Raw genomic sequence first — 14,061 nt, 5'->3', positions numbered from 1 at the left:
ACTCTAGTAATTAACACACTGATGTCTGTTCCCACAGTGGAAATAAGAATGAATGTTGCAAAACTGACTGCCTCTTGACTCCCAAGAAGATATGGGGTGATCCCTTTAATTTGGTTTGGCTGCCTTCTCACACTACCACGTGGAACTGTTTTGGTTGGTTGCAACAAGGTCTATTACTCGCATTTGTCTCTCCTTTGTATGCAGCCTTGTGAACACTGCAATTACTGTTACACCCATGAGCTAGTCAAGAAGCAGTCTGTTGTAAGGCAACAGCTGACGCAGCTGACAGCCAACCTTTTAGATGACAATCTCCTATAATTGCAAAACATTTATGACTAGCACCTTACAATCTCACAGTCACCAAGGAGGCAGAAGTACACGCACATGAAAATCACCAGCCATCATCACCTGCTAATCACGTTCACATGTTGCATTAAACCGAATGACATTAACATAAAAATGCTGACAGTGCATACCTCTTTTTGTTACGGACAAATCCACAGGAGTCACTATTAGATTCTCCTAGGATACACTGCCATTACTTGTATACATGTTACCTCAGGTTAAAAATCCTCCACAGCGTTTGCATCAATAATTTTAATTTCCTGAAAGTAATCATTTGTGTTATTTTCTATACCACATAGGAAATCCTATCATGAGCTGAGACAGCGAACTAAAGTGCAAAATCCCAGCCCATACCCAAAGGAAGCTTAAAACATACACAGCACGCATACAATGAACGATACTCCATCCAGTCAGATAGGCAATCATTTCATCCTGCTAGTATTCACAAAGGACTGGCAAGGTTGATGCCATCACAACTGACTACTTTGAGGAGAGCTTTGCAGGCATGTCAAAAGATCCTACAGGAAAGCAGCAGGGAAAGCTTAGAGGTGTTCATTTAAAATAGCTGCTGGCTTCTCCACAGCACGCAATGGAAGATGCGCAGAGCAAGGCCAGGCCAAGGCCCGGTAGCAAAAACCTCCAGGAATGGAAGCAGTCAGGCTACATCCAAAGCAATAGAGAGGGGCAGAAATAGAAGGCAGATACAGATAGTATACCTAACTAGGCAAAAAACACTGCAGTAACAAAGCATGCCCGATAATGCCCTAGTGACAAGAGAGGCACCCAATATAACAGGCATTTTAAAGCATATCACTGAAGCATCTCACCTTCCTTTTAACACACTGTGCCTAAAAGCAAGATGTAATCAATTAAGCAGTCAATCATGAAATGTCTCCACTGCCCCATATTTTTATAATTGCTTTAAACATTTAAAGTAATCGCTTCAAACAACTAGCTGCTTGACATATTTTCATTATTCTACGTCTTACAGTTCTAGTTAGATGCTCAAAGATAATGCTGCTTCCTAAAATAGCAAAGACCTCATCAGAGTTCAAGTGCAACTCCCCAACTGTAAGAAAGCCATCTGTAAGATGCACCTGTAAGAAAGCCAAAGATCAGCTGCAACAAAGCTGACCAAGAGCTTTGTCAGCATGTTACACAAGTTCAAAATATCACCAACCCAATCCAGAGCCCCACCTCTCTCCCAGTAGTAAAGGGGAGTAATGGAGGACAGGAGAGAGTGTGCGTTTATCTCAGCCGCTCCATCTTACATCTCCATATAGCAATCTTTGGATTAAGAAGGAGCAAGAGTGTGAGCAGATATTCCACCAAATAAATTAGCAGGGCGGTGACAAGATATTTCCAACCCTCTGCTGGAATTTCAAACACTTCAAGACTTTTTGATACTTTTACGGTACAGCAAAGCATCAGATATTTATAGGAAAGCTAGTCAATTTGATTGATAGCCATTGCTTCTTGCTCAAAGCACTTCAGAAAATGTTTGGGGATTTTTTTGTTGTTTTGGGCTTTTTTTTTTTTAAGCCTGTTACAGAATATAACTTTTCCAGTTTTATACATATAAATATACACACATACACATATGCATAGTCCAATATAAGGTTCCAGTGAAGGCATGATTCCTATGAAGCAACCTATAAAGATGTTGTGCTCGGCACCACAAGCATCTGTAGGCAGTACCCTTGTGTATGGCTAACAAAGCTACTACGCAGATTAGGGGGATCTGTAAGCAGAACACAAATAGTTAAATCTTAACTTTTGAAACCTCTAGTTTTCTATTAGCAGATTTTTGACAATACCCAATGACAGCGGGAAATATTACAGAGCAAAATACATTTTGGTAGAGCCGCAAAATACATTTGGTAGAGATAATTAGCTGAACTTTCAGTAGCTTTTCAACACATGCTTAATCCTTAGAAAACTGAGGATGATACTGGCCAATAAAATTATGTACATTATGCTCAATTACTAATGAGTTAGAAGCCACACAGTCCATTCAGCATTCTGCAGCAACCAAGCTATATATTTATTTGAGCAAACCTATAAGCACTTATAAAAAAGTTCACAATCTGAGAAACTAGTACCTCTGTGAATGACAGCTGAACAAGTCTCCAGGCACGTCAAGCACACCTCCTCTACTAGGAGATTGAATTTCTCTCCAATTAACTGCTTGAGACACCAGTACAACTCTTACTAAGCTAAAAGCTGGCATACAAAGTTGCTAGCACTACTATGACCATATGACAGTGCCTAAATACCAACCCGCAAGAATCTTGGATGTATAAAGTTAGTATCTCTTGAAATAAGGCAATTAACAATTTGAGATGAAAGTTAGTGGCCTAAGTAGATACAATATTAATCCGCTTCCTGAAATATCCATGTCAAGCTGCTTCACCAAATGTTTGGTCCCAACAATATCAAGGAGGACAATCATTTTGCAACTAGCTTCCCATAAAGGCTGACTCCATGACATAAGAAGGTGTCTTCTGTAACAAGAATCCAAACTAGCCAGCATGTGTGTCTAATGTTTCACTATTAAGATCTAAAACCTATCAGCTACACCTGACTCAATCACAATTGTCAGATACTGCCTTTTTATGCAACATGTGTAAAAAGATGAGTACCACCACAAGATCTTTGCAATGTAGTCCAGCCAGTCAAGACACTGGACTGGACTAGACAAAGCAAAAGGGCAGAAGAGGTCAGTTATTATTACATATGCATCTGTTATTACTCTCAGACACAATATTTTAAGAAGTTGGTGTTAAAGTGTACCAAAATTTTCAAGAGATGCTGAAAAACACAAGATACAATTACTGCTCTTGCACGTACCAGACCACTTTTGATTCCATTCAACAACTTTTCCGTACAACAGACGCCTATGATTAGTAATATTTCAGCAATCTCCAATTCAGTCATGCTTATTTTTCTTATGCAAACACATATGTCATTTCTAAAGGAACATATCCCTTCATTTTGCAAGGCACTTCCTGCACTGCAGTTCCAAAGTCACCTTTGGAGGAAGAAGGATCCAGTAACTACAACATTAAACTGTGGCCTGCAATGGTTCCCCCCCCCCCCCCCCACCAACTGCAGACTTTGCGGATGGGACCCAACTGGATGGGATGGAGGAGACGACCTGGTCTGCAGTAGGATACTCAGGGGAGCCCAGAGCATGATTCAACTCACCCCAAAACAGACACCAAGTATTAGGTCAGTTGAACTGTTTTCTAGGCTCCACCGACTAGAACAGGAGCTCGGACATCTAAATTAATCATATCTTAATCTTGATCTGAGTGCTGTCTACTGTGTGACCAGAGGCAAGTCACTTACTTTCACCATATGCTCCACAATGCAGTGCCACATAAGGACACCTGAAATAGCTCAAATAGATTGCTCAGGAGTTTAGAAGCAATATAACTATACTAGGAGATGAAAACAGCCAAGGAGAAGACCATGCTAATGTGGTTTCTGGTACACAAATAGCCTACCTCAAGTTGATTAGAACTGCACTGCGTAACACAGGCACACCCTGAATTCTTCACAATCTTAACTCTCTATCTATAAAATGGGAACAACAGTAGCTTCCTACTGAAAAGAGTACTGGAAGAATAAAACAGATTGTGAAGCACCAGGGATACTGCAATGATCAAATAAACGTTAAGGTTAGATCAAGATAAGAACTGCCTGAGGCACACAGCCAACATGTCATCAGTCCCCAGAGACCTTGTTTCTAACAGAGCTATTCCGGTCATCATCTCCTGATAATTTAAAAACACCTGAATACTGCATTGCTGAATTACTGCAAATACACCTCTGAGTACTGCAGCTTGCCAGAATCCTACCCACTGGCATCACTCTGGTACGCATACTATGAGAAAACAATAAGCGGCAGAAGATTTAAGAAGCATTAAACTGTCGTAAGAGCAACCATAAGAACAGATTCCCCACTACTGAGAGCCCCCATGGGCAAGAAGTATCTGCTATCGAAGCGCAGCATTCGCATCAGTTTTGTTTTCACAGCAGCTTCCAACTTTGGCACTGCTGCATCGACAAATCCACATCTACACTCCTGAATAAGCAATGAATCTCATTCTCAGTCAAATGCCAAAATTACATGTTCCCTCCAAGACTCCTGTCAAATCCTAACCATAACTGAGGGCAGACCATGTTCTTTTCTTAACCTTTCTTTATGCAATGATGCCTACACAACAAACAGGTACTAATGTGAGATACAACCAAAACCTGGAAGAAATAGAAAGGTTATGCTCAGGTTTGATTTTCAAGTTCGTGGTCTGATCACATATGGATTTATTTACCCAGTATTATTGTCCTAAACAGTGGAAAGTACATATAATCAGATAAAAGACTAAGGATTGTTTTTAAATAAAAGGAAGCAACTGTGAAGCCTTTATGTTTACTCAGGTATCATATTTCATGAGAGGTATAGTGTTGCATCCTCTGGTGAGTCCAGCTGGAGTCCAAATACTACACAGAATATTACAAATCTGAAAGAAAAAAAAGCATGAGGACACAGAATTTATAGCATATTTATCTTTTGTCTCCTCTTTCAACCAAAGTTTCCATTACAGTTTGCTTTAGGAACGCCAGCTATTACTAAGTTTTATGTTTTGTAACAATCCTTTTCAAATTCTGCTTGGTGAAACGAACAGGCAATGCAAACAACGAGAATTCTGCACCTTGTAAAGGATGGGCGAGTGAAGCAGCAGATAGGCATCACCACTACAACTATTCAAGGAGAAAAAAATATTTAAAAATAACTTCTCATCAGAGTAGGTATAAGTGCATTTCACTAGGTTCCCACTTTTCCCCCAGAGGACTCTCTGGGCACGGATCCATGCCCTGGCCCCTGCACGTTGTTTTTCAGACCACATTCTTTAGGCATGTCTAAACTTGTTCTTATAGCCCTCCCTCCTCAGGGGAAGTCCTACACAGAAAAAAAGAAGAAAAAAAAAAAATCTCCAGGCTTTATTGTTCCCTTCCTCCTCCTCACCCCCATACCATCTCTCTTTTTCAGCGTTACAGTGCTAAGGTACCTGATCAGATATTGCTACCCCATTGAAATAGGCTGGAAATTTTTCATTCGTATATTTACGTGCCCAGCTGTAACCAAAGAGTTCCCCTTTTGGCCATCACAGCAAGGAGGACACAGCTCTTCCACCACACCAGTTTAAGGAGGAGAGAAAAGTATTGCCAGTATCTGCAGCTCAGACCAAAAGACCCTTTGGAACTGTAACCCTGGCAATAGCAGTGATATTACAGTAGAAGGCAGAAATCCTCTTTTGTTACATTAGGGTCTTTTACCAGCCAGCAAAGGTAGGAAGCCCAAGAGAAGCTCTTAAACAGTCTGCCTCATTGGCCCACTAAACTCATAATATACCCGAAGGAGGCGATACCTTGAGCCCTGCCCTTCTGCTCTGGCTGGGAAAGGATCTGTATCAGATAAGATATCTTTTATTTAATGACAAAACAGGCATATTACAGCGCTTCTTCATAAAGCATTCACCCAGCAAGCTTCATTCCAGTAACACAAAATGCAATGAGATAAGGAAAGATACTATTAACTTTAACGATAAAAGGATGGCAACCCAAGCAATATTCATTTTATATGCACAAGAAAGATATCAGGATCATATTAGCCTAGAAGCGTGTATCAACACTTGCTTTAGCAGAAGCCTTAGCCCTTGATGAGCACCAACTACATTTTAAATGGAGTTTTTCCCTTTGATCAAGGGGCAAGATAGGATCACATTTATGCCACAGAGCTTTGATTGCAACAGCACACCCACACCATACACTTTGTTTACCTACACCTAACTACTAGCAGCCTCCCAAAAAAAACAGAGATTGTCATTATAGTGACAGAGAAAAGAATTTTCTTCATGTGAAAGGATATCAGAGAAGCATTTATGAGAAACTACACGAATTCAGCACTAATGCAGTAATATAATGCAACTCAGCCAGATACCAAATGCATGTCTGTAGACCAAAGTTAAAGGTCAGCGATTTAACTCTCACCAAATCAAACACAGATGCCTCGTTTCGTCCAGCACGCGTGTCATTTGATCAGAATTAGCTACATTTCATAAGATCATAAACATCCAGTTTGATAGGTGACAAATGTTTAACACTAGTAAAAAAAAAAAAAAAAAAAAAAAAAAAAAGTCAGGCTGATTCCATGCATCTCTTGCAGATCCTCCAAACTGTGAAATATTATTACTTGTACTCTGAAAAGATGGGGCAAACGTGGAAATCTGCAGGCAACCTCCTCACGCAAAGGGAAGCGCAACTCAGGGCTGTGAATGATAGCCTTGGACGCGGAAGCCACTGCACTCTAGAAATGAGAGCCCTAGTGAGAAAAGAATTATATAGTGTCCCTAACATCACATGGGGAACTGCAATCAGCGATTTCATCTGAATTTCCTATCTCTCACCGCAGCCCTGTGGACAAATATACTAAAATTTGTGAAGAATCCTGTTACCGCAGGAACCTGGGGCCCAAAGAAGTACTGTAAATGCATGACAGCTTGCTACAAGAGCCTTAGCTCCATGAGCTCCTATCCACCCTTCCTTTCTCCTCTCAAAGTCAGCCTTGAAAACAGTAGTATCTCACTATCTCCCCCTTTTGCCACAGCTTACATAACTGGAGGATGGAGGGAAGACAGACTTAAAACATCATTCCTCTAGTGAGGTGATGCCTGTCTAAGTGATATTGTCAGGAAAATAAAAGGTACAGATTAAGATCAACAACATTACAAGGATTTAAAAAAAAAAAAAACACCCTCCCCTCCCCCCCCAGTAATTAATTCTTTTGCTTAATTCACAGGGGCACCGTTTCGATTTCTTTGTAGCATTTCTTCTGTGTGAAGCTTCTCCGCAAATGAAAATCCTGTTCTAAGACGATGATGGAAATGGGAAGCAGAGCAGTCTCACCACCTCCTCTGCTCTCCCTAACTGCTGCTAGTCATTTTGACATGCCTGCATGCAGTTTGACATGCCTAGAAGGAGCTCATCTGTTTAAGCATGACTGAAATCAGGCAATCCAGACATTTAGATTTAAGAAATCAAAAGAAATGCACACACACGACCCAGAAAGTCCTGCATACTTCTGAATGCTTGCTGACAGGCTGCATGCGCTCATCACTCACAACTGCAACTCATCTAGTAGCATCTGTTGGATGACAGCCATTTGTCAGGGTCTTTTACTTAAGAAAATAGAATATAAGACAAATTTAAACAGGTATTTCATCTCGTACCCTGTACTTTGTCTTCCATTACCTCCTGCAGTGTGCTAGACAGTGTACCAACAAAAAGAGGCCTGATCCCTAGCCCAGAGGATTTACATGCTGAGAACAAACTCTTTTTAATATGGAGTGCCAGGCAGAAGTGTAAGGAATGGGCACAGAATAAGCAGAGTTATGAAGATGCGATATGCAACACATCAAAAACAAGGCTTTCCCTGCTGAAATCTCAAGTAATGGCTGCTGAAGACTTGTTGCCACTCAAGAAAAAGTGTTCAAGAAAGAAGAAAATAAACTACTGATGGATCAGTCAATCTCTGCACCTACTGCTGAGGAGTTAAAAGAAACTTCTCATAATGACTATTCCACCTTTCATCTCTACTTGGTTAATACTGAGCAAGGACCCTGGCTCTTTAATACTACCACCTCTGTTTATCCCTCTTTTATCCTAAAACTCACTCTCAGAATTTCACTAACTTCTTTATAATGGTTACAGTCAACTTTCCAATAATACTCATTGTGAGTTTAGCATTTCAAATGTTGTTTTTAAAGACACTATGCTGACAGCATTCTACTTTTAGATTTCTGATCTTTGCTTAAAATAGGTTGAACAGCCACTTAATGTTAAAGTAAATAGAGCTGTCAATGAACACTAAAAGGTAAATAAAAAAAAAAAATCACAGAGCCAACAAGCAGCTCAAGAAACTGCAAAATAGCAGAAGAACATGAAAATGTGATCTAAACACATGAACACAGAGCCAACCCCACCGGTTTATTTTGTTCCATGCATTCACTGTTCTCAGGAACAATGAATGAATAATTTTAAGAAGGTCGTAGCACAAACTGGTTGTGCAACTTCTTATTTTACGTTTCAACCCAAATAAATGATCTATTCAATATTTTACCTTTTGCTAACAAAATGTTATTGGCCAAAATTTCGGTTGATATCTGAAAAGAGAGTGGGTTCATTCAAGGTCATTTCCCGATCCATTTAACAAAAGCTTTTAAAAATATTTTTAAGTAACCAAGCAAGCACAGAAAAGAAATTCTTCTGCAGCCCCAATTATGGTAGTTCTCTCTAGTCTTCTTCACCGAAAGCAAAATACTCTCTCTTGAAAAAAGACTGGTTTATTAGTGTTACATTTTTCCAAATAACACAACAGTGCTCACTTGAGAGTACTTAAAAAGAAGGGGAAGGCTAAAAAAATAATTTTAGTGCTATTTGTCACTCATAACTGCTTCCAAAATCCTACTATGCTTTGCAGCTCCCAGCATACACAATTAACATGACTGACCTTGTTGAAATCTCACTGAGTAAGCAAGATAGCACGAAAAAAAGAACACCAGCCCCTCACAACCAATTGCTAACTATTAACAAATGAACATATTTCTATTCATTCTCCAAGGCATACTTATAAATTCAGCTGTCCAAAAGATTTATCAAGAATGAAAATCAGTATTTTGTGATGTAACGGGGCACAAACAAACTATACCCATGAACTATTAAGTAATGGAGCAACTGAACCTAGAGTTCAATAAAAAGACTTGGGTGCCAGTTAATCCAGGGCTAACTGAGTCTACAGCTACAGTAACAAAGGCCAAATTGTAATGGAGACTCAAAACAATGGAAGCCTCTAACCACAAGCATGTCAAACTATCTTCACCGCGTAAAATTTGGCTTGAAGTCACAACTCACATAAATATGTTAGGCCTGGGGGCAGGGAGAAGAGAGAAATTAGGCTACAGAAAACAAAGAGGAGATACTAGCGATGTTCTCTAAGAAGGCAGTGACCTTTTTCACACAGGAGAACCTACCCCGCATGCAACTTTGCCTCCTCTCACATCTTTGCAGGAATGACTTTAGCTACAAAGCTTTCAGTAGCCAGGGCTTCTGAGACCAGGGAAAGCTTCTCCATATAAACAGACTGCTATGGTTTCTGAGTTTGGGTTTTTTTCCAAATTCTTGCTATGCCAATAAAATTGTGACACTTTTATGCTTGAGATTTCTCCACATACCCAGCTCTAAGTAGCTAAGGGCTTCTTACTGGGTTCTGTGCCCAAGACAGTCAAACTCCAAGCCCATAATCAAGGATATGCCAGCAGTAGTACTGCAGCTGTGCTTCCATTTCTGTGGCCATACACCCATCCTGCAACAACCTGAATTACTCTAGGTTTCTTTCTGTAAGAGCTCTGGGGGACTTCAGCCTCACAGACACACAAGGAGTACTGCAGGAAAAAAGTGACCAATATAAACATCTTAGCTTACACATTAGTGAGACTGCAGGTCAAGTGCAACACCATCCAGAAGTTAGTTTCTATCCCAGAAGAGGACCAATTCAAAAAATAAGTGATGAAACCTATTTCATCTCAGTACAGTCTGTTTCAAGAGAACAGAGCAGCCCATACCATTAAACCAGCATCAACTCCATGACAGCTCCACAGCAAGTCAAATAGTCAAATAACACAGCAACTTTGACCAAAAACAAAAAAAAAGAAGCCTTTTTCACTACTGAAGGTGACTCCCAAATCCTGTCAAATTTGTGTCACACTGTAAGAAACGCTCGCAACTAAACCATCAATACTCTTGGATGGAATCCACGAAAACATCTACATGAATATCAGACTTTTCAAACACCGTTGCTGCAGCTAAAAACGTGCGACATCCTTGGACAAAGCTCGAGAAACGTTTCGCCTAAACTCAACGCTCTTAGAGAGTAAAAGCACAATGCTTCATCAGCAACTTCAATTTAGCTACAGCCCTTTTATTAGCTACAAAGCCTACTACTGTCAATACACAGAGGTCTTTGCCAGAAAAAACACCCTGGCTCACAAAAAAACAGCAGCATTCTAGTCTGAATTAACAAAAGAATACAAGCCACTGCTTCTTCCATCAGTTGTTAGGGGCTGTCAACAATAAACAAAGCACTTTTAAATAAAACCTGACTACTAAAAGTTAAAAACATCTAAATTTGGTTTAAATTCTAGTTAAGTGCTATAATTTAAAATAGATTCTATCTAGAACAGAGCAGTTCAAAATCTGAGAACGTAACCCTTCAGGATAAGAGTTGACCTGTTTAAAAATATAAATTCAAAAGTCACTTTTTTCACCACTATGGAAGTCAAGTCTATCAAGAGAAAATAAGCTGACTACCAGTGGTCAGACAGCTTAAATTGGGGCCTTTTTTTTTTTTTTTCTCCTGGATATGTTTTATGGAATTGGGAAGGGGAGGTTTCTTTACTTGGTTTGGAAAAGTTACTTTTATAAAAAAATAATTAAAAAACTAATTTACAGATGTTTGACTGTAAAGAGATTTGAAATAGAAAAATAGTTTTTGGATAAGTACTTTCACAGTTTTACACTGAAAGCTAAAATGGAATAAAATCAGACTCCTTACTTCCACTACTCTCTACATCAAGATGTTTTTATCTGTTTGAGGAGTACGTGTGATTATCTGCAAAGCCGATCTCGCCACTGACTGACCGCTGGCATCTCCCACCCCGGTTATCGATATCATTCAGCACTAACTACAGGCCATGAATATCACCAGCCAAAACACTTTTTCCCCAGAATTTGACTAGTCCAGTGAAAATCATGGTATTGCCTTCCTAGAAGGCACGCATAGGAAAACAAATGGTATAAGCTTCCCTCCACGCAGCCAGTCGACCACCTATTTTATAAAGTTATCTGTGACAACTACAGATAATATTGATAAAGTGAAACACAGCACATCAGTCTTTGATCAAACACAAAAACTGGTCTTTTTGAACTAACAGTAGATTCCACAGGGATTAAAGTGTAATCCTGAAGAAAACTTTTCCACATCTCATTTCTCTCTTACAAACTTGTCATGCAGGAAATGACACAAAATGAGGCCGGGCACCAAAGAGGTCAAGTTCTTACCTAGAAACTGAAAAACACCAGCAACAGAAGTCAACAGCAGTCTTTAATTTATTCCTCTGCATTTCAAAGCACACGCGTTAGCATTCGTCAGAAGATGTACCTTCCAACTACAGCCAGGCCTCAAGTTATTCTGCATAATACTAATTGAAGGTCCAAGTAAAGAGTTACCTGTTCAAGGAACCTGCGAGTAAAATAAATTATGCAAGAAAGCAAGCCAAGCCTGCTTAAGCGTACTAAAGCCTTTTAAAGTGATTAGCAGGTTTACTCTTTAACCTGGCAAGGTAACCAACTTTCAGCGCCCAAGAGAGGAAAACACAATGGGGGAAAAACATTGTATAAATATTCCACATGCCAAGGCAAAAAACTTATTTCACTGAAACAATAGACTCCTTTTTAAACGGATACCAAACGAAAGAAAAAGATCTTTCCCTGGAAGTTATTTATATGTTAACGCATAACTTCACTGCACATTGGTATGGAGTCTTCTTTCTCACAAAGGTTACTTGGAGAGCCTGTCACTGGCGCTGGAGCATTCGTACACATGTTCACGCTTAGGAGGGCTGGGAGTATCCGTCTCACACTGTATGCAAACATGAGCCTGCTTTCCAAATTTGCCTCAGTCTTCAACCAAACTACTGCCAAGTGCTGACCACAGGCATGCAGCCTAATCAGCATTATGGTCTGGAGACACAAAAGTAATGGCTGCTATAAGTAAACGCTGCTTCTAATCCAGGGAAACTTTCACCTCCGAAGGCATCTGAAATTTCACATCAACCTCAAATCACTAAAACCTGCGAAAATACTTTACGTAGCAAAAGATGACCACGCTATAATACAGTCATACGAGACAACAGCAGAACATCTGATAAGTCCCTCAATCCATAGCTACTTCCCTTTTGACTGATTTACTGCGTGGCAGGAGCTATGACAGCAGCGTTCAGAGGAAGCTACTCAGAGCAAAACTCCGCATTCACAGAATTCGCCTCCACCAAAAAAAAAAAAAAAAAAAAAGCCCACCAGAAACACGGCACCAGAGGCTGCGGTACGGGACACCAGTACGGCACCAAGCGCACGGCGGGCGGCAGGCGGAGCCCAGCGCGGGCTCCCGCCGCCGCTGCCCGCCCGGCGAAGGGCTTCCCCAGCGGGCGCGCTGGGCAGCGGCGCTCTCCGCAGCCGGCACCGCCACGAAACCCCCAAACGCAGCAAGTCTGGATGGGCAAAGAGAGAGGGAGAAGGGAGCAGCGCGCACTCGCACGAGGCAGCGGCGCTGTGCCACTTCTGAGAGCGGGAGCGCAGGGTTTTAATCCCACCGCTGTTTAAACGGGATTAGGAGTTCTTGCTTACCGGAGCTGGTTTAAAGTTTGTGCCTAACTTATAAAATTCATGGGTTTTTTCGACCCGTGGGTTGGGCTTGAAGAGCGACAAGTTAATTTACCCGCTCTCACTATTTGCCCCGAAGGGCAGCAGTTAATATCTCTAGACAAGGCAGCAGGACCACAAAAGGAGAGCCTGAGGAGATGTCCCTCCCCACCCCCCCCGGCGCGAACACCCCGAGCAGGCCACCCGCTGCCCCAGCCTGCCGCAAAGCCAGCTCGGGACCCCTTTCCCCACTTCCAAAAAAACAACCAACCAACCAAACCAGCAAGGCACGAACAGAGAGCCGCCGAAGCGCGCACAAGCGCACACCACCCGGCAGCCGCGAGGGAGAGGACACCTCGCTGCGAGCTGCCCGTCGGCAGCCAGCGCCGGGCGGCCGCGCCGCCGTCCCGTCCCCCCCCGCCCCGGCACTTGGAGCCGCGCCGCGGGGGCGCCCCGCTCACCCTTGGTCCAGTCCACCACTTGCTTCGGGCTCCACTTGGTCACCGGCTCCATGGCGGGCTCTCGCCGGGGAGCAGCAGAAGCAGCAGTAGCCACCGCCGCCTGAGCCCCGACGTGCCCCGCTCAACCTCCCATCCCGTCCGAGCCCGCCCCGCGCCGGCCGGGCCGCCCCCTGCCCCGGGCCCGCCCCGCGCCGGCCGGGCCGCCCCCTGCCCCGGGCCCGCCCCGCCGCCGCCGCCGCCGCCGCTCCGCCCCCAGGTGCTGCCGCCCGGCGCCCCGCGGGGGCGGGGGCGGAGGCGGGGACGGGCCGCGGCCGGGCCCTGCTGCGGCGCCCGTCCGGCCGCTTCCGCGCGCAGCGGCCGACGCGGCCTCCCCCGACCCGGGGCGCGGCGTTTGGCCAAGGGGCGAGCAGGGGCTCTGCCGCCGGGCGTCCGGCTGGAGTGTCCCCTCGGGAAATGGCCCCCCGTGGGCCGAGGTGGCCCCGAGGGAGAAAATGGCCGGGGGGGTGGGGGGGGCGAGGAGCGGTTTTAGGGGAGAGTGGAAATGGGAGAGGAAAACTTCTCAGGAGAGAGATCTTTTTTTTTTTTTTTTTTTTTAAAGTCTCCAAAACCCCAATTCTGAAAACAGGAGGGATTTTTCTCTGCCAGTAGGGAGAAGCATGAGCCGGTGGTTAAATACCAATTCTGTCTCGATGTTGGTTTTACCCTTCCTCACCTT

At 43.0% G+C, this 14,061-nt stretch overlaps 1 protein-coding gene across 3 annotated transcripts in view; it reads right to left on the bottom strand.

Moving 5' to 3' along the window:
- Positions 1-13,523, bottom strand: part of CNKSR3 (CNKSR family member 3) — a 69,370-nt gene extending 55,847 nt beyond the window's left edge. The window contains exon 1 of one of the 3 annotated variants that reach the window (XM_068938655.1): positions 13,347-13,523. In XM_068938655.1, coding sequence (XP_068794756.1) covers positions 13,347-13,398 — 52 coding nt within the window. In that variant the 5' untranslated portion in view covers positions 13,399-13,523. The remainder of the gene's footprint in view (positions 1-13,346) is intronic. The other 2 variants (XM_068938659.1, XM_068938661.1) reach the window with 2 other exon arrangements.
- Between the last annotated feature and the right edge of the window lie 538 nt (positions 13,524-14,061).

The sequence above is a fragment of the Struthio camelus genome, chromosome 3 (assembly GCF_040807025.1).
Source record: "Struthio camelus isolate bStrCam1 chromosome 3, bStrCam1.hap1, whole genome shotgun sequence".
NCBI classification, from domain to species: Eukaryota; Metazoa; Chordata; class Aves; order Struthioniformes; family Struthionidae; genus Struthio; species Struthio camelus.
Note: the sequence above shows the minus strand (reverse complement) of the source record. Positions and strands in the feature narration are given on the sequence as shown.